At 37.2% G+C, this 22,046-nt stretch overlaps 1 protein-coding gene across 2 annotated transcripts in view; it reads left to right on the forward strand.

Moving 5' to 3' along the window:
• RORA (RAR related orphan receptor A) overlaps positions 1-22,046 on the forward strand; it is an 892,807-nt gene that overhangs the window by 664,838 nt on the left and 205,923 nt on the right. For both annotated transcript variants that reach the window (XM_069098388.1, XM_069098387.1), the window contains exon 3: positions 15,457-15,486. In XM_069098388.1, the coding sequence (XP_068954489.1) occupies positions 15,457-15,486 (30 nt within the window). The remainder of the gene's footprint in view (positions 1-15,456; positions 15,487-22,046) is intronic.

Here is a 22,046-nt window from a genome sequence, read left to right on the forward strand (position 1 = left end):
GGAACATGCTTGCTGATTGATGGATTCCTCAAAGTAACCCTGTGAGATAGTGCAATACTCATGTTCCAATACTTGAGTGAATCCTTGATCTCACTGGTATAGACCCTCACTCCAACAATACAAATTACAACTTGTCTATCATTTTCTGGCTGGATAATTCTTGTCCATATCTTCCTATGAATCCCCCTTATTATCTAACGAACTATTTACCTTCTTCTCAAACTTTTAAGATTGTATAGATATTGATGGAGTGTTTATTATCTGCCTTTTACAAATGAAGAAACCAAGTAAGTGATTTGCCCCTGATCTCACAGTCAGTAAATGTCAGAGCTGGGGCTTGAATCTGTGTTCCCAGATGCCAAATCTAGGGCTTTTGGGGTTAAGGGACCTTGGGAAAGAGTACATAGGTCCAAATGCAGATTCTGTCACTCACAACTTACCTCTCTGTGCCCTGGATCCTTGATCTGTAAAATGAGGGTATGATTTAGAGACTTTCGAGGTCTTTTCTAGCTCTTGTTCTGCTATATCTCATGACCTATTTGTATCTGTATAGATGGAGTTGCTCATCCAGTCATATAAATGTGCAGGGCAGCTAGATGGTTCAGTGGAAGGAATATTGGGTCTGAAGTCAGGAAGATTCATCTTCCTGAGTTCAAATCCAGCCTCAGACACTTACTAGCTGTGAGACCCTGAGCAAGTCACTTAACTCTATTTGCCTCAGTTTCCTCATCTGTAAAATGAGCTAGAGAAGGAAATGGCAAACCAGTCCAGTGTCTTTGACAAGAAAACCCCAAATGGGGTCACGAAGGATAAGATGACTGAAAATGACTGAACTATATAAATGTGTGCTACTCATCTCGAAGAAGAAATTTAGAGACTAGGTTACCAATGATGAATGTAAAGAAGCAGCTCAGTCCATGTCTCTTTGAAGGTACGTCAATAGCAGCATTGTCAGTGGTATCATTGGCACAAGGTATTGGAAAGAGAACTGACTTTAGAATCAGAAGGCCTGGCTTTAAATCCCAGCTCTGCTACTTACTACATGCATAACCTAGTACATGCCATTTCTTGGGACCTCAATTTTTTCATCAGTTAAAAACAAAAAAGAGGAGGTTAGACTAAATGACCTTTTAGTTTCCTTCCAGCACAAAATCTGTTCTTGAATAGAAGATCGCATGTGGCATGGGTTACAGATTTACAGGATTACAGATTTAAAGCTGGAAAGGACCTGTGAGGCCATCTAGTCTAACCCCCTCATTTTACAGATGAAAAAACTTAGTCTTGCAGAAGTTAGGGATTTGCCAACGGTCGCACAACCAACAAGGGTCATCTGTGGGATTTAACCCCAAGTCTAGAACTCTGTCACACTAAACCATACTGTTTATTGAATGATTTTAGGATTTTCTCACTTGGCTAAAATTCCAAGAAGAAACTGAGTTAGGAAAAAAATGTTGGATTTTATGTGAGTCTATTCATATAGGTATTAGTAGATCCTGCTTTGATATAGCCTGATAGATTCTATAAATAATTTTCTTTTAAATAGTTGGAATTAGGTGAATGCAGTATGAGTCTTGTGAGCAAATCACTATAGCTCTATTTAAAAACTGTTCCTGTTCTCATTTTGTTCAATTTTGTTGTGAGAGGGGAGGCCTTAACCTGTGATTTCATTCATATGGGAAACTCCCCATGTGGAAACTTCCTCCCAGGACGCAGATCAGAGACCCGATTGTAATTAATAATCTTAGAGAGTGACCTGGTACACTGTTTAAGAGGTTAAAGGACTTGTCCTCCACCAGGATATGAATTCAGGTCTTTCTCATTCCAAGGACAACCCTTTATCTACATAAGGTAATCAGACGGCCTCTTACCTATGTGTGCATGGAAAGCATGGTTGCTTCCTAAAATCTAAGACCTAGATAGAGCAGAGAGTAATAAATAAGAGGAAAAAAAAGTTTGTCTATTTCTTTGTCTGTTTTTTTCTCTACGGGACTGGAGAAACACAGATTCTCAAAAAGAAATGGGAGCACCTATGGAAGTGTATGTGATCTTCTCTTCTAATAAGCTGCCAACTGGTAATTAAGCATCTTTGATGCCCAAACTGAAAACAGTAAACATTTGGGAAGCCACGTCCAGTCAGAGGTCTATGATTAGTTGATACCTAATTGACTAAAACTGAGAGAAAGTTTTTTTTTTTTTCTTAAAGTGAAGTAAGGAAAACTAGCATTCAGTTAAACGGTGATCTGTGACAGTTGACATTAAGAAAGGTATTCATTTGGAACCCTCTGTATGGTATCCTTATTTAGGGAAATATTTATGTGCTAAGCTTGATTTTAAATTTCCCATAAAAATTATTTTTATAGGAAATGTGCTGTTGCTATCATTGTTGTTTGCCTTTTGTTCTCAAAGAGGACCATGCCTTTGGGAAGGTGATATTATGACTTGTAAGTGAGTTGGATTTAAGTGAGGGAGAGCTGTGCAAAGTTACCAGCCTCACTTTCTCCTCCAGAGTCATCTGGGTCCAGTGGCAAGATATAGATCAGGACCATTGGAGATGGCCCTGGATGCAGTGGCCTTTTAAAGCTAAGGGTCTCAGTTACCCACATCTGGGGAAAGCTTACCTAGGAGATATAAGTGGTCTTATGTAAACCCAAAATGCTGTTCACTTGGTTCTTGCAACCCAAATTACTGACATGAGAAGAAATAAAAATTTTGGTCCAATTTATGTTTCCTTATTAAATCTAATATGCCATAAGGATAGATCACTTCATCTTTTAAACTCCCTTTGAATGGCAGGGATGGGTGAGAAAGGGTATACCTATAGTAAATATGGCTTGTGGCTGTTATGCCTGAGACAGTGCTTGCCCAGCCACCCAGAGTATACTCACCTTCATTTTTGGAAACCCAGCCTCCTCACCATAATGAAGAAATTAAACTGTTTTGATGTGCCATCACCAAAATGTCACTGACAAAAGTACTGTAGTTTGGAAGAATTGTGTTTTAGCAGATGGATAAGTGGGTATTTTCTGCAGATGTTTTATTACCTTGGGTCCAATATTTGATTAAGTGTTACAAGTCATGTTGTGACCTTTCCAACCTTCCTGGCTGCATATCCCTTAAGGATATCATAAAGATTTTGTAACAGACAAGTAAAACACGCCTATTTATTCAGCTTAGGCCATGGAAAAATTGATTTATGCTAAAACATATTTCTTAGGTTATATTCTTTCTTTTTAGTTTTCTTTATATATTTTGAGTTTCTTTTCAACTTCTCCAAATATTTCATATGTTTTCTTCTGGCAGCCTCTTTATTCACCTGATTTTATACATTCCTCACCTGCCTTTTGAGAGAAGCATTGTGGCATACTTGCTAGGGTACTGGGGAAACCATATAAAGACCATATAAAAACCCCATTCCCCTTAGTTTACTCACCTCTGCTCTAGGCAATTCTCTAAGACGTTTAAGTTTCAGAGAAGATCTACATTAGTAGAGAGAATTTCCCCCCCCTGGGAGTTCTTTGCACCAAAAAAATCACAGGTTCAGTGCTAATCTCTATACAACTATAGCAGAGAATTACAGTAGTGAGCTTGAATGTGGGTGCAAGAAAATGACAGGCAATTTAGAGTCCTTTGTTAGTCATTTGTAGTGTTTAATGTTAAGTACATCCTATAGGTATTCTTGGGTAAAACTTCAAATTCCATTAATAAAAGCTGGTTAAGTTGGAGAGGTGGTCCTTTGAGGTGCCATAGAAAGTGTATTGGCTGGGGCCGCTAGGTGGTGCAGTGAATAGAGAACTGACCCTGGAGTCAGGAGAACCTGAGTTCAAATCCAGCCTCAGACCCTTGACACTTACTAGCTCTGTGACCTTGAGAAAGTCACTTAACCCCAGTCACCCTGCCTACCCCTGGAAGGAAGGAAGGAAGGAAGGAAGGAAGGAAGGAAGGAAGGAAGGAAAGAAGGAAGGAAGGAAGGAAGGAAAGAAGGAAGGAAGGAAAGGAGGAAGGAAGTATATGGTTGGAAGTCAGGAGGACCCAGGTTCAAATCCCAGACCTATCCCTTGTAATTTCAGTTATCTTGAGAAAAATCACTTAGCATCTCTGGGCTTCAGTTTTCTCACCTTTTAAAAGATGGCTTCTATGGCATCTTTTAGCTCTAAATCTATGATCCTATGATTGTATTAGATGCCAATCTCTATAAACCAGTGTGATACAATGTGAGAGATTTGTGGGAATCAGGAAATCTGGATCTTAATCCTGAATCTATCACTAAGAGATAGGTAACCTTGAGTAAATAATTTAACCACCCTGGACCCCAGTTTCCTCATCTATAAAATTAAAGGATTGGATTACCCAATCCAAGGCAATCTACAAAGCTTTGAACACCTGCTATCTATAAGACAATGGAATTAGAAAGACAAAAACACTATTCTTTGCCCTCAAGGAGGTTGTATTTGTAAAGTAGATTAATGAAAGTCACACTTACATTGTAGCTCCTATTCATTACAGGGGTCAGTAATTTAACTAATATTTTATTGAATATGCACAGAATGTATGTAGTTCTAAGAACTAAAAAAGAAGTCATCAGCTGAACATTTAATTCAATAAATAGTAAGCATTAAGAAATATAAAGCACTATGCCAGAAGTGAGGTTATAAAGATAAAAATTAAATAATCCCTGCCCTCAACAGTTCTTATGTTTTACTGGGGGGCAGGGAAGGGTTCAAAATAATCAAAGTAAACAAAATAAGTCAGGCCCCCAAAAATACTAAGAATATTTGAGAATGAAGAGGTAGTACTGATAACTAGGAGAGGAAAGGAGCAGGGGGGATTAGGGAAGGTTTCAGAGCATGACTGGTGGGAACCCAAACTTCTGTGGGAAGTCTAACTTTATGAGCAGATATTAGAGGGAATTAGACCTCATAATTACTGTGCAAATTTTTGTAAAGACCAAAAATGTGTGACATGTTATATAGGATCATAGATTTGTAGGGGAAGAGACCTTAGAGGGTTTGACTGCCCACCTTATTTTAGAGAAAACAAAACTGAGGCCTAGCGAGATCTAGATGATTTTCTCAAGGTCACATGGAGGAGCAGAGGCAAGATTTTAACCTGGGTCCTTTGATTTCAAATCCAGCATTAGCCAATTGCTTTCCTCTTTATCTGCTACCTACAAACAAAACATATTCAGTGCATAGTCAGATTATAATTCAGCATGTGGATCATAAATCTAGACTGGATGCCAGAAGTCATATTATCTGACCCTTTGATTTTACAGCAAAAGAAAATTACATCCAGCCAAGTGATGTGACTTGCTTAAGGTTGTAAGGGTAAAAAATAACACAGCTAAAATTTGAACTCAAGACCTTTGACTCCAAATTCAGTACTCTTGAGTTCAATGCCCTGTCCATTGTACCTTGGACAGTGCCATACCATGAACCCACAGCTCTGCCTGTCCAGAAAGATAGTCTCAAAAGTTTTCCTAGCAGGAAAGGGATGTGAGATGGTCTAATAATTGGTTCAATCAAGGCCCTTTTTGTTTCATTTGAAGATAGTAATAATTCTAGTATTTTTAAAAATTTCTGTTCTTTCCTTGATATTTCCAAAGATCAGGAAAAATTGAGGTCCCTTCCTAGCTTCCAGCATGGAATTGACTTCCAGTATGGAACAAGGTTCATACGGGGTATTCCAAAAGTCTTTGTACAGTTTTAATTTTTAAATAAACTTTAAAACAGCTTAAACTTTAAAAGTGCATGAAGACTTTTGGAACACCCTGTATTGTCCCATATTGACAGGTTCTTGTCAGTATCTATGTTAGGGTCCAGTGGTTGATGATGAAGAATGCTTGAACCATGGAAGCTATTTGATCTGTGGGTCAGTGATGAGTTTGTAAAATAACCTCCTCTTATTCAATTCAGTAAACATTTATTAAATATCTATTACATACAAGGAAGAAGCAATATGACTAATGGCTAGAAGGCCGGCCTTGGAGTCAAAATACTTTGAGCTACAACCCTTACCCCATCACCTTCTGGCTCTGTGACCCTGATGAGCCACTTAAACTCTCTATAATTTAGCTAGCTTCCTAAGACTCTAAGTTGAAGAATAGGTACTGATCCATTTTGGTAAAGCATATTTCCTTACCTGTGGTTCCAATGAAATTGCAAGCCTTAGACATCTTCTCCCCTCAAAAAAAATGTGCAAGGTACTAGGTGCCAGTGACACAAAACAAAATAAAGCAGTCCCTGCCTGTAAGCAGCTTTCATTCTACTAGGGAAAACAATACAGATTATTGATGTTCAGCTATTTCTGTCATGTCTGACTCTTCATGACCCTGTGGACCTCTCTGTGGGGTTTTCTTTGCAAAGATACTAGAATGGATTTCTATTTCCTTCTTTAGTGGCAGAAGGTAAGTGATGTGCTCACGGTTGCACAACTAGCAATTTTCTGAGGCTGGATTTGAACTCAGGTCTTCCTTACTCCAAGTCTCAGAGCTCTATCCACTGCACCATCTAACTGCCCCAAATAGTAAAGATACAAAGCAGTAAATACAAAATGTATGGACAATAAATACAAAATAATTTGGGGTAGAATAAAAGCTAGCAGAATCAAGGAAGATTTCTTGCAGTGTATGGTAACCTTGAAGAAAGCAAGGATTTCCAAAAGTCAATGGTGAGAAGGGAGATCATTCTAGATGTGGAAGACAGGTTGAACAATAGACAAAGAAGTAGGAGATGGAATATTATGAATAAAGAAGAAGAAGTAGCTCAGTTTGATTGGAATATAGAATATTATAAGCCTGGAAAGATCAATTGGAGCCAAATTATAAAGGGAGTTATATGCTAAAATGAGTTTATATTTTATTACAGAAGCAACAGGGAACTACAAAGGTTTCTTGAGCTAGATAATGACATGGTCAGACCTGTGCTTTAAGCATAAAGTATTGCAGGAATTTATTTTGATTTGGCTTTCCTGTAGTATTTCTGAAGGCATCACTTGGTTTAGGAGAAATAATAGAGATGGCAATATATTACTGTCTTTGGGTGAGTGATTCCTAGATTTTTAGGTCATTCTCATCCAACTAAACTTGGTAGCTCTGATTTCAGTACCTGCTGTGCTTATGGACTTATGGTTACTGTTGTCTAGTAGAGTTCTTCTTGGTGCTTACTATTATCAATGGCTAAGAGAAATACTTACCACATTCTCTGGAGGTACAAAAGCTCGATTAGCTCCTAAATGATCATGGAGAAACCTATAGGTGTCTACTGGAGTTGACTAATTGCCTAGGGTCACTTATAAAGTAAAACATTCCCTGATTCTAGAATGAAAAGTTCACTTACTCTGTGTCCCTGCTATCAGCGAATACCATATTTATATCATGTCAGTGATCTTCTCTGATACATATTCAATATAGGGATTCACTAAAAGAAAATTGACAAAAAAGAACAAGGATCTTTAGTGATATGTTATTCTTATCATTACTATTCATTAGTTCTGATAGTGCACTTGGCACCACCAAATGACAGAAAAAGAAATGAGCCCCGTTTAGAAGATAGGAGCTTTACACACATACATGGCAAGTAGAATATTAATCATCAAAGGAGAGATGATTCAAGAATTCCAGATTCAGTATTTCCCATGCAAGTTTACTTTCTTGTTCATATTCCTTTCTAGCCTGGTAGACTTCTTATGTTGACCTTGATGAAGGGTCATGGGTAGACCTTATCCTTCAAAGAACTTGTAAAGGATAATGGTAGGGATTGAAAGAGGTGATAACTTTGCCCTTCTTGGTCAGAACAAAGGGAGATTTTCAGATATAGGCTCATCTGGAAAAAAGAAAGACTAAAAGGTAAGAAAGGAAATGGCCTGTTTTTTTCCCTTCCTATAACCATTTTTCAACCAAAAATATAAATCTGCTAATGGTATAAAAAACAACTTGGTAAAACTGCTGAATTACTACAACAGAAACAGTTCAACCCATGCAAAAGTGTAACTGCAAGAAAGCCAAGCATTTAAGATATTATTTATGCTCACAATTAGTATTTCTAAGTGAATTTTTAAAGGCTTTTATGCAATTACTGTATAGTTGATTGTCTAACTTTACTAATGCTTTGATACCTTGTATGTGCTGTCCTTGGTCCCTACAACCCTGGCACATAATTTACTTCTGTTTTGAGTGAACTATAAGCATTAGTGTCCATTAAGAATTTTTCGAACAAAGTCCAAAGATTACTTGGAGCACTTTCAGCAATACATACTGATTGTCATTAATAGTTCTTTTGTCCTAGACAAGGACATTGTTTTGTAACATCATTTTCTTTGGCTAGCCCATACTTAGTCTATGTTTCTGAACAGCTTCCTACATGTTTTTGTTCCTTGGCTTTTGACAAAGCAGGAGAAACCTATAAGACTTCTTAGAATTGGGAGGTAGGGAGGACACTGAAGAACTAGACAGGCCACAAGGTGGTATGCAGTCATTTTTCTTTGTTGGCCCATCTCTTATCTGATCTATGAGGAAATAACTGATGCCAGTTCTTTTATTCTTCATATTTGCTAGATTTCCTCAAGTGTTCTAGGGTTGCATAGACTTAGCATCACAGATCTAGATGTTGAAGGGACCTTAAAGGTTATCTAGTCTGACCTCTTTATTTTAGAAATGAGGAAACTGAATCCAAGAAAGGCAAAGAGACTTGCCCAAGTTCACATCATTAGCATATGAGCTCAGGTCCTTTGATTCCAAATCCAATGTTCTTTACTTTGTAGCCCAACTTTAATCCTTAAAGATTTCACTGTGACAATTTTCAAATTCCCTGAAACCCAAACTCCCCCAAATCTATAACACATCTAATAATGATGCATAATGCCTGCTCACACTCATCCAAGAGGGTTCCTCTATCTGACTGGTGCTTGATAAGACCAATTTTTAAGTGAGAAACAAAGCACATCCTTTAGAGAAGTAGGTGGAAAACCATTCCTAATGCCTATGAATTTAGAGTAATTTTCCAGGAAATGAAAGCAGAAATAAATTCACAAAGACTAGAAACTGAAGTTCAATATTTCTTATGACCTTCTGCAGAGATCTGTGCCAGAAAGAGGATTCTTTAGTTATCATTCAGCCAATTAGAATATAGGGATTTCTCCATCTTGAAATGTGGAAATTTGGCAGGTATAAAGAAACATCAGGGTTGAGTGTTTCATTGAGTTTCAGCTTAGCTATTATTTGGGTGGGCAACTCTGAGAATCAACTTGCCTTTATAAAATATCCAATCTCCTGGGCTTCAGCTCAAAAAGAACCAGTTATCTCTTTTAAAACCTGGCCACCCAAAGTCAGAGAGACTGAATATTGGCTATGGGACATTACCTTAGTTAGACTTGCCCATAAGTTTATTGCATATGGAAATGTTGCTAAATTATTTGCCTTTCCTGGGTAGAGGAAAAGGTGGTATGTCTTTTTTTTAAAGAGTATAAACATTCTGAGTACCAGAGAAGAGCCTAGCAACAGGAGTTCATTAAAGAAGTTAATTTGTCCAAGATTTGGTAATGATTGGGAACGTCGCATTGGACTGCTGAAGTGCTAAGCTCTGTGATAACTGGAACACTGAAATTTCTTCCTTACTGATAATCATGGCAGTGATGTATTGGTGGGGTTTTCATGACGTTTTCTTAGCCTTGCTTTGAAGCATGGTGGGTGAAAGTCAGAAAATCTTTCCATGTTAACAGCACTGATGTTTGGGCAGAATTTTTCTGGGTATTTTTTTCTTTCCCTTAACAGGGTGAAAATTGGCAATTTTAGACTGCTGTGATCTCTTTAGAGGGACACAAATCCATCTAAAATATTGGCTGGTCAAATGTGCTTATCTATATGTAGTAAAGCATGCAGTTTCTGACAGTTTTACCAAAATATGTTATCTTTTTATAGCCCAGATAAATTTTGTCAATGCCATTATTTTTTACTTCATGTTCATTTCACAATACCAACCTAGTGAAAAAAAATAATTTTATTCAATTTAAAATTTTTATTTAATTTAAATTTAAAATCAATTTAAAATTTTATTTAATTATTTTTTTAAAGTAGTTAAACATATAAACCATGTCCGATGGCATATACAACATTCCATACTGATAGTTAGTCACCTGCCTGGTGAAGGGAAGAAAGTACATTTTCTCACCTCTTTTCTGGTAGGCCAGATAATTTTAATATTGAACACAATCATTATTTTTATTATGCATCCTCTTATTTTCCTTCTGTATTGTAGGTTCTTAAGACAAAAAAAATTGAGGCTTTTTTTTTTTTGCTTTTTGGAGGGCATTTAGGGTTAAGTAACTTGCCCAAGGTTACACAGCTAGTTTGTTTGTTTTTTTCCCATGGGGGTGTTAAGTGTCTGAGGCCGGAACTGAACGCAGGTCCTCCTGAATCCAGGGCAATTTTGAGGCTTTTCTCTCCAAAAATATGACTTCTAATAGCCTTTTTTTTTTTTTTTGCTTTTTGGAGGGCAGTTGGGGTTAAGTGACTTGCCCAAAGTCACATGGCTAGTATGTCAAGTGTCTGAGGCCACATTTGAACTCATGTCCTCCTGACTCCAGGGCCAGTGCTCTCTACTCACTGTACTACCTAGCTACCCCTATAGTAGGCATTTTACAATGAAAAGTAGACATGGCTGCTACTTGTTTAGAGATAGGCAGTATGTTTTGGTCACTCAATAGCAGCAGAGTAAGGCTCCAAAGATTATTAAGAAAATCTTGAATCTTAGAACTTGAAAGGCAATAATTGAGCATAATTCATAATTTTATATTTGAAGAAACTGAGGCATAGAGGCATTAAGTTACATACCCAAAATCATCACCTTGTTAGGGTTTGTCTTATGGATGCTTAGCTGAATAATTTGTTCCTTCCACTACAGAAGCTAAATCCCAACCACCCACTATACAGATGCATAATTCACTGGACTGCCTCTTGCTGAACCTCTGGCAAAGCAAGCTGGTGTTATTCCAAGTCTCTTAGAAAAGAATTAAAATCTTCACAACAGCTGGACTTGGTTTGATACCCTTTGGTGATAGTGATCAAAGTTCCTCACCAATGCTAATTAGCAAATCACTGAGACTGTGCAGAAACTAATGAGCAAATATTTCCTTTTGGCTATAAGTGAGAGCAGTCTGGTTTGAGTTTAGGACCTAGAATAAACCTAATAACAATGATTTTTATGAATTTATCTACTTGCCTTACCTTCACTGGTAGAATGGAGAAATGTGTAGGCCACACAGTTTGTGGTTATTATAGCATGTAGAAATCTGTTTTGAACATCACCATTTCATTATTAATGTCTTGCTGGCCTCTTAGCATTACTAGGGGAGTTTAACTTACTGTGGGTTACATGACCTATCTGTAGTAGTGGTAGGAATGGGAGGAGGAGGAGAAGGAGTAGCAAGCAGCAGTAGTAGAAGCAGTGATATTGGTGTTAGGAGCTAATTAACCTTTATATACTATTTTCAGGTTTGCAAAGCGCCTTACATTTATTATCTCAGTTGACCCCCCACAACCATTTTGTGAAGTAGGTGCTATTATTATCCCTGTTTTATGGATGGAAAAACCAAGATATGAAGTCTGGTCGATTAGTAGTACATTCTCTATCTAGTTTACTAAAATCATACTTTAAAGTAGTGGTAGGTTGACTCAAAATTCGTTTCTTTTTCTCGAGGAGGGACAGAGGAATAGAAGTAGATCTAGGCAGGAAGGACAGGAAGAGCCAGAGGTTAAGATGATTAAACTGCATTACTCCCAAAGCTCAAAGAGAGAAGGGGAATAGCCAAAACCTCCTAACCTCCAGGCGCATCATTGCCTATTTGCCTGCCTATTTTTAAAAGGTCTGTTGATTGTAAGCAAGAGCCGAATCAGAAAAGGATCACTCTATGATTTGGAATCACATAAAGAAGGTTTCCTTCTTTTCAGAGTGAAAATTCTGAAATTTTTCTATTTCACTATTCTAATTAAATGGAGGTATTATCTCTTAATGATTATATCTGTATTTGAGTCTTACAAAACACGTCTAAGGTGTTGCTTCTTGATTTAGAAGGTCACAAGGGTGGGGGCCATGTCTGTTTAAATTAGTTGTTGGAGAACCAAGCAGAGTGACATACATGTAGGGGTATGTTACATATACATATATAATATAATACATGCACATATGTATACCATACAATACAATGCCATACATACACACAAATGTGTGTATATGCACACACAATATAGCTTTATGTTTAAAATTGCATTAAGACTTTTGAGATACCATATGTGTGTGTGTACCCATATCTCTATGTATTTATTTATTCATCTTAATACTTACATTTCTGTAGGAAGGGACCTATGTCACTTGATGTCCTGCCTCTATCAGTATTGAGGCCTAAACTTCACTTTCCCTAAAGAACTGTTTCCACTGGGTTCATTTAACTTATCTAAGTCTTGGCTTCCCCATTGTACCTTGAAGGAAACAATACCAGATGCTTCTCAGTCCTACTGAGGTGTTATGAAAATGCAATGGGAATGAGAGCTAACATTTTATATAGAATTTTTCGGATTTGCAAAACACTTTAAATATTTGATTTGATTTGATCTTCCCAACAATCTTGTAAGGTGGATGCTATTTTTATGATTTTTATAAATGGAGAAACTGAGTCTCAGAGAGTTTAAATGTTATGGTTAGGGTTACCCAGCTAGGAAATGTCAGGGCCAAGATTTGAACCTGGGCCTCCTTATTCCAAATCCAATCCCCTTTCAGTTATAGTTAAGTATTTATTGCATCGTGCTTTGGGCTTCTCTGAGGAATTCTCTTTTTATTTTGATTGCTGATTTTTTTTTTATTTGCTAGAGATTAGTTGGAAAAGCACTCTACCTTCCCATAACTGCCTAAGTGTTTATTTAAAAACAATCTTTCTTGTTTTTTTGGCATTATTGTTGAGGGTAAATGCTTTTAAAAGTTTTATCAGAATATACTTGTTGGTTGATTAGCCCACATTGAGAAATGGATGGTATGTGATTTGATCCTTGACTTACAAATAAACAAAATGAGGCACAGAATCTGTGATGTTGACAAAGTCATCACCACAAGATTTAAAGTTTTAACTCTCAGTCTCTTAACACTTCTGAGAGCAGTCAGCTTCCCTGGAAAGATTTTCAAAATCTATTATCAGTGTAATAATCATGAAAATATTTGATGAGAACACTGCCTCATGCTGTATAATAAATTTGAGTAGAAAAGTTGAAGCAGTGGTATTTTCATCAGTGCTTGGATGTCAGGAGAAAGTAGTTCCACACTCAGCGAATATAGATAGGTCTGTTTTGTGCCGTGTTAAATCCAATTGTGAGGAAGCCCTGAATAATCAGGAGTGACAGCATAAGCACTTTCTCTTCAAAGTGATTTTACAGAAAGCATTATTTCCTAAGAAAAGTACACATATGGATCTCATAATGCTGAAAGAGCACTAATGTATCAATTTATTGGTGCCGGTGTCATGAGTCGGAGTTGCAAATTATATTCAGATTTGAAACTTTCTTTTCCACTGTTGTTTGGTGAAGTACCCTTTCCATGATAAAGGTTATCTCAGAGGATTCTAGAATGCCAAGGACAGAGGGGGTCAATCAATGGAAAGAGCCTTTCAATGGCTTCTTTCATGATGCCAAACCAAACAACAGGATGAAAAACAATAGTTTCCCTCAATAATAAAAGAAAATACATTTGAGTTTAGGTTTCACTATGTAATTTCAGATTCCCTAAATAAGTCCTTTGGAAAGTTGTGTGGGGAGCAAGTGGATGATTTTGGTCTCAGAGCATAACTTTGGAATTAGCATTTTTTTCAGTGTCTAATGTGGACTCTGAGAACAGATTTCTACCCCATGTGACATGTTCCATAGCTAATAGGCCTGATGTGGGGGCCAGCTTTTCCAAAGTGTTGTACTTTCAGGGTGGAGGGTTTAATAGCTCTCTTAACTTGGAAGCCAAAAAAAATTCATTTTACCACTGTTCTTAGTCACAGGCTCAAATCTTTTTTTTCAGCACATACTATTCTAGTCCCTTTTCCTTTCCTCATTAGAATATTCCCTGAAGAAGGAACTATTTAAATTATAGCCCCATGACCTGAAGAAATGGCAAAAGTATGGTTTGCATTCAAACTTTTGTTCATTTTATGTCTGTATTATCATGGAAGCATTTAAATATTATTAGGCAGATAAAAATAGGATTAAAAAGTCTTACCCCAATACCTTTTCAAAATATCAAAATGACCCCAAGTTTTCAAAAACTTTGACTATGAGGGATCAGGGTCTATGAAAACTGAAATGTTTCCAGTGATAGACACTATCTGCTATCCAAGAAAAAGTCCAGTAAGATATATGGAGAGGCTCATCAGCTATAGGTTGGCCACAAGGGGATGAATTATTTGCTCATCCCCATATCTAACATAATGTCTTTCTTTTGACTCTTGCCTTCTTTCATTACCTCTGAAATGTCATGAAGGCAAATGTCTTGGGAATTCTTCTGCATTTTCATATGAACAAATGCCCATTTTCCATAGAAGTGGTATTCATTTACTTATGACCTCAGTGGGATCAAGCATCTGTGTTTTCTGGGTCATTCTTCTTCTTCTTTCCTCAGAATAATAACCACAAGACGTCACTTCCATTGAAAAGCAAAAGAAAGCATCACAGCAGGTTAAATGCTCTGTTGTCCTGACCAATCCTATCTCAGTAGGATGACATGTATTGATAAATAAGTCAAGGGAAGTTTACAATGGAGATGGGGGGGAAGCATCTTTCTATCTGCCCCTCCATCAATCACTTATTTTCCTTTTCAACCAAAAAAGAAGTGTCTGATACAAATAGACATTTCCACATATGAAAATTCAGTGGAATCTCCATAAATCCTCATCAATAATTATAAAAAATAAGTTTTGTTGTTGTCTTTTGTTTCACCATTGTAGTCGTTTATGGATCCCCATGCCTCACCTCTTGAACGGAGCACTTCTTTATAATAAAGAGAAATAGTTGAGCAAAAAAAAACCTCAAACAATTCCTTTACTATGTATGACAATGTATGGCACATTCTGCCCTCATGGTCCCCAGCCTTTCTGTTCAGAGGGGGCAGAGATGTTCTGTCATGGGTTTTGGGAGCTATTATTTGTTTTTCACTCATGCAGAGCATAATTTCCTTTTAGGGCTCTTTTCAACCTGAAGAAAAGGAAAACATGTATTAATTAACATCACAAAAGATATGGAGGTAGAAGATGGCAGTATTCATTATTCCTCTGAAATAATATTCTAATGACACAGTGTATTTATGGAAGGGTTTCACCCAGATTGCAAAGTCAAAGAAAGATCAGTGTTGTTTGTGGTTTACAGGAACATCTTTGTCTAAAACACTAAAACAAAAAGAGGTCACTTTCTCATCCTTGGCATTATTTCTTCTCTTTCAGGTATTTCGGTTACAAAGAAGACACATACATGTAAGTAATGTATTTTTGTCCAGAGTGTTCTGAAGAGTTGGAATTATGTCTGGTTGATGGCACTCTTCAAGCATTAACTAACATTTCATCTCTGATGGTCAGAGAGAGTTCATATTTTCAGCCTGTAGAGGGTTAGAAGTGGCATAACTTCACCAGTCTGTATCTGAGTATGTGTTGAAGAGATAGGTCAATTCATGTTTTGGTGTATTTCTGTGTCTTAGCCCATTGCTTGTCAGGCAAATCTCATTGGGGAGGATCGAATACTTGGCGATCTCTCTTGCTCTGTGTCCTTCTTAGAAATGTTTGCATGGGAAATCACTGTGATTTCTTGAGCACTTCAGCTTCCTTTCCCTTTACTAGTAGTCTCCAGAATAGACTGTTTTATACTTGTGTCTGTGAGACAGAAACATTGCCTGGGAATATAGGAGTTGTGGTGTAGCTGCAAACCTAGCCTCAACAAGGTCCTGGTAAATGGCATTACTCGTTTGGTGTGGAAATGTGTGCTGGCTGGCTACATACACATATGTTTGATTCCTACTTTCCAAGGTCAAGGTTCTTCATAAAGAGCCCTCATTCTTACAAAAGAAGTTTATAAAATTTGTGCTAACATACGATGTATTGGTTGGCAGTCTGAGGTGTGTTGTCATGATGTCCACTGAACAATAAAAGGACGTTAATATGTCATTGAAATCAGATAGTCAAACTGTTACATTGGATTTGACCAGTGTGTCATTTAGACCTCAAATGACCAGTGTCACTAGAAAGTGTTGATTGTTTTAGGCCAGAAATACAAACTGTGGTACACCTGAGATTTCTTTGGACATTTTTTTTTAATTAGGACAATTGCAGAGTTCTCTATAGCTGTTTGATAAGATGAAGAGGTAAAAAAATCTTTCCAATTTCACTTTTTAAATTCCTGATGTTGTATGGAACTTTAAAAAGAAAGTTAGGGGTTTTGTTTGTTTGTTTGTTTGTTTTAATCATTGTAACACCTAAGCAGCTTTAGCTCCTGCCTCAGCATTGTTGAAAGCTTATTTGAAAATTCGCTCATGGGTTTGTCTGTCTGTCTGTCTCTATCTGTAGGGGGGAAAACCTTAGATCTGAAGTTGCCTTCCATTTGAAATTTGAAACAGCAAAACAATGTACTGATGGACATAAGGATCTTTATCTCTCAGAGAGCAATCCTGCTGTCCCTTTCTGCACCATTCAAAATGGACTTCAGTAAAAGTTTTGCTTGAGAAAAGATTATTCAGTCAGGCCACATTCAGATAATGGGTTGATTGTGTCTCTCTGGTGTATATACGGTTTCTGTTGGCTGCCCCTGTTCAGTGTAGAGAGTGGTCTTTAGTTTCTTGGGGGGTTGTTTTGTTGTTGTTGCTGTTGTTGGTGCATATTTGAGCTCATAATGACTAAGAGATTGACAGTACAGGAGACTGAAGTCCTCTGTATATCCGCAGGGCAGGCATGGTACAGAGAGCTTCCTTGCACAGCCTTGCCCATGAGCTCGTCCCTGGCCTGGAGGGACCACCCACTCTAGAGGTGGTAAGTAATTCAGTCTTTATGCTGGCTCAGTCCTGGACCTCTCCTGAACAGGGGCTGGTGATTGTGCAGACTTTTATAGCATTTTGGGGCCTGGACTCCTGTCCAACCTTGCCATAAGCTGAAATCACCAGACTTTTTGTCTAGTTGCACCGTCTTAGTTCTTCTTCTTCTTTTTTTTTTTTTGTTAATAAGATCTAGTCCAATTCCACTGGACGTAAAGCACCCTTCAGCTTATGAGAATTTTTTTAAGCTAAAAGTCACAGTTCTAAAGATGTTAGGCAATAATCTACTCTGCCCATCAGAGATGGACAATAAAGTATTATAATTATCAAGAATTATTTTATCCAACTGTTACCTTTTGCCTATTTCAGAAAAAAAATAAAAGTCTATGTTGTTGGTTCTAACATTAAAGCATGACAGGGGTGGCTAGTGATGCAAAGTATAGTGTCCTAGCAACAGGGAATATCATTTGTTTTACCCTTGTTGTAAAGGCCTTAACAGCTTCAGTAAGGACAAAGACAGACAGAAAGGCAGGCACAGCAAGGCAAATGGCCAGCATCTGTGAATTACATCTAACTTTTAAACTATGAAAAACAGCACTCAAGTTCTCAGGTATAAACATAATATATCTTTGACAAGGTTACGGAGAAGTACTTTTCTACAAAATTCAAGCAAGGGAAAAATATGGAAAATGCCATTTCTATTTAGGGACCACTTGGTTTCTTTTTTTCTCTTTTTCTTGGGGGAGGGGGGTAGTCTTCAGAATTAATTATCCATCCCAACCACCCAGGAATAAGCTGATCTGGACAGATAGTTGACATAACATCATACACATGTCAAGCAGAAATAAAGTTTTCAAAGTTGTGAACATCTACAAAAGCTACTTCTGTGGTATTGACCATAGAGATTGTATTTGTCATCCTGCAGTAGACAACCCATTCTATTTCTGATCTTCCCATCTCTGTAAGGCTTAGACTTTGTGAGAGAGAAAAAAAATGAATCAGTTCTTTCTCTAATAAACATCCCCCAGAGGAACTATTCTTTAGCATCACTTGATATTTCCCTGAGACCTGAACTACTCCAACTTGTCTATAAGTTTTCTTAAGATGTTAAATTTCAGGTTCTCTTAAATTATCCTGACATCTCTTCTTCAGAAAGTTTTCCTATCGCTGAAAGAAGGTGAATACATTTTGTCCTGTCTCAAGGCTTCCATCTTTAGCCAACATGGACAAACTTTGCCTGCCTAATAATCAACAGCTGAAGTCACCTTACATTACCCATTTCAAACTGGCTTTCCTAACCTCCATTGCACTGAGACTGTATAACTTACAAATTAAAATGTACAGTTGTAGAATATATTATCAGACCAAAGTGTCAGCTCACAAGGATACCAGCCAGAGGTGCAAGAATCGCAAAGTGATTCTGAATGGTTTTGACACCTGATAATATTTTAGGACACCTTGTTATCCCAGAAGCATGGGTATTACTTTTAAATGAAATTTTGAGTTGGTTGAGGTAAGCCTAAAAACTCCTGTGTAAGAAAACTCTATTCTTTTAACCTCTAATCAATCTACAAGCACAATATGAACTCTGAAAGGTGGGTACCTGAGGAGGAAATCATGAGTTGGTTGTTAGGTCTCGATTTGTTTTCTTTCTTTATTGGTAGGGGGGAAGTGTTTCTTATTGTTGGTCTTATATATTTTCTTTTCTCTCTTCCTTCTTTCCTTTGTTCTTTTCTGTTTTTTTTTTTAATTTTGGCTGTTTAGTTGTGAAAACAAAGGTCTTTAAATCTCTTGGGAGTGGAAAGTCGTTAATTACACTGTGAAATTCTAAGTCTATGATGTTGGTTGAAGTGTTACTATTGGTTTTGGTGAGTGAACATGAAAGGGAGTTTTGACTTGTGGTGTGAAGATGATTTTTGCATCATGATGCTGGAACTTAAATATCATCCTCAAGGTGATATTTCTTTTTGCATGTGAAATTTGATGGACATTGTCATATTTGTTCTGGTGTTTTGTATATTTGTTCTTCCTTTCCTGTTGGAGTAACATTATGTAATTATGCCTTTTTCTTGGAAAAACTATTGTCTGGATTTTCATTATGTGCTGATGACAACTGGTCATGTATTCCTGACTTACTAATCAATATCCTCATGTGTTCTTCTGAATTTGATAAAATATTATGAGATGACAAGTGTCTAGATGAAAAATGAAAAAAATGTCACTGATCATCCTAGATGTTCCCAATTATCTGAATAGCTTACATCATGGAAACTAAACTTTAGGCTTTATTCAAGGTCGAATAACCTCCACAAAACATGTGGGATGAATTCCCATGATGTTAGAGGCCTCTGGACAGTTTCCAGGTCTAACACAACTTTGCTGCTTCTTCCTTTTCTCCCTTCTTTGCATTCTATGCCTTCTCCCTTGCTCCTAAAAGATGCAAAGAGAACAAGTTACTTTTCAAACTACCAGGAAAATATCCAATTGCTTCCCTTCCCCTGGGGGACTGGTAACTCAGCCTTGATGAAGTTACTTTTTTTTTTTTTCATAAAAAACAGACTTGAATATGCTTCTGAAAGTATTTTAGAAATACCAATTTTTCCATAAAAGGAATTTTCAAAAGATATTTTTGCCAAATATTCAAGTTGACATGCTTTATTGGGTACAATTTTTAAACAACATACATAGCGCTTTTGTAGGGACATGTAACCATATATCCTTGAAAGCAGGCGCATACTTGAAAGATTATATTAAATAACTATGTCATTTATAAAGAGATTGTAATTGTGTTTATAATAAAAACCTTTTAGCACAAGTTAAGAAATTTCTTTGAGTGGTTAAAACAGAATAATCTAATTTTTTTAAAGTGAAAAATTGGTTATTGCAGTAGTTTAAAATGAAATAAGTTAATGTATTCACCTTTCACCTCTGGAGACTTAGTTTCGAGTTTTGACTTAGAGAAAATTAGTTTGGAGGCCTTTTAGCATGGGTTCCTAAGGTATTTGTTGATATCACAAAACTATTGCCACAATTTGTTACAATTTTTGCCATTTTCTCTGGGGAGGCCACAAACTGGGGAGAAAAAATTATTTTCTGGTTTTCTTTTCTTCAGGCCATTTTTTAAAAAGTAGACTCTGTTAGCAATTCCAGGCTTACTGCTCATCTACATTATTTTCCTCAGCCAGGAAAACTCAAGAACCCTTTTTGGCAAAGCCAGTGGGAGGTACTTGGTTATGGCCTTATGAGATTGCCATGACAACAGGTCTGACTCACCCAATGACTCACACTTTTAATTTTTTGCTTCCGTGTATTTCTTTGGGACAGGAGTGAGTAGAAGCCACGTTGAAGTTCTCTCTCGTAGGAGGACTTCAACAAGGTCATGTCTATGCATTGGCAAACATTCCAGGGAAGAGGTTAACCAAGTACACATGGGCCAGTTCGAGGATTCATTTCTTAGCCTGGAAAGCTTTCTTTCAAAATATTTCTTGCTGTCATACTGAGAAGAGGATTCCAGACAAAATGTCTTGGAGTATGAGGTCATCGAGCTTTAGGTAAATATGGAATAAAGTAGGGAACCAAAGACAAAACCCTTGAGCCAGCAGGCCCTAGTCCCTCAGGGTATTATTTAAGGAGTACCTACCATGTGCCTAGCAGTGGGCTACACACCACAGAAGATACAGAAGAAATCATAAGATTTAGACACTATCTACAAATATCTTATACTCTAAGTGGGGAGGGAAGACATGTACACACAAGAGGTAGTGTTTTATTATAGAAAGACCCCTAATCATTGATTTTAAGACCTGGCTACTAATAATTCCAGTTCTGTTATTCAACTAGCTGTGTGATCTTAAGCAATTCAGTTCCTCTTACTGGACTTCATTTCCCTCTTCTATGAAGTGAAGATGATATCTTCTCTGACTACCTTACAGGGCTTGGATAAAGAGCCAAAATGTAGATGAAATGTAGGTGAAAGTGTTGAGAAAACTGAGAAGTAATATTAAAATAGAAGACATTATCTAAAATATAGCACAGTTTTTATTACATTAAAAAAATAAGGGAACAGGTACTGAAAATAGTCTTTAAAGAAGTTTGACAGTAAGGGAATGTAATTTATATTGGAAGTTTAGGTTGGAGGAGATTGTACTCCAGGAGACCTCTAGGAGCCTTTTGCAATAATTCAGGTGTGAGTTAATGAGGGTTAAGGTACTGTTTTAAATCCAGAGACTGAAAAAAAAAATATGGCATATCTCCTTTGTGTTCCTGGACACGATTTTACGCTGTCATGCTCCTGCCCTAATGTAACCAATGTCTTCTTAGCTATGTTCAAGACAAACAAAGACTGGGATATATGTGCTGAATGGAAAATAGATACCTGGCATAGCAACCCAGTCTATCAGTGGGACCAGAGCTCAAATAAAGCTCCCATTAGAATGCAAGCTTCCTTCGGGGAGGGCTTCTTAACCTCAGAGCCCATCAACTTTTTTTTTAAACATGTTGATAACTATATTTCAATATAATTAGTTTTCTTTGTGATCCTATGTATTTTACTTTAGGCATTTTCAAAGATTACTCTGAGAAGGGATCCACAGATTTCTCTAGACTGCCACAAGTTTCAGTCGGCAGAAAAGGTTAAGAACACTTGTCCTAGTAGAATGTTCATGTTCCTTGAGGGCAGGATTAATTTCTCATTTTGTCTTCATTTCCTGATATCTAGCCAATCGCCTTGCTTAATAAATGTTTCCTGGATTGGGTTGGATTTTGAGTCTCTAGTCATAGCGTATTAAGATAGAAATGGATGGAAACATCTCTACTATCCATTTCTTCCAAGACTGAATAGTCTCACAAGTCAAAAAGATATACCTACAATACATATGTTTCACAAGGGATCTGTGACTTATGAAAAAAGCAGAATCTTTGCTGTATTTCATTATACTGTGGAATGTGACTTGTGCTTTCCAAACTCACGTCCTTCCCTCCCCTATCTCTCCCCGTAAACCAACCTAGTAGTCCTTT

The sequence above is a fragment of the Petaurus breviceps genome, unplaced genomic scaffold, assembly GCF_028583685.1.
Source record: "Petaurus breviceps papuanus isolate PSGF00001 unplaced genomic scaffold, PetGlider_PUasm1.0 37, whole genome shotgun sequence".
In the NCBI taxonomy this organism is placed as follows: Eukaryota; Metazoa; Chordata; class Mammalia; order Diprotodontia; family Petauridae; genus Petaurus; species Petaurus breviceps.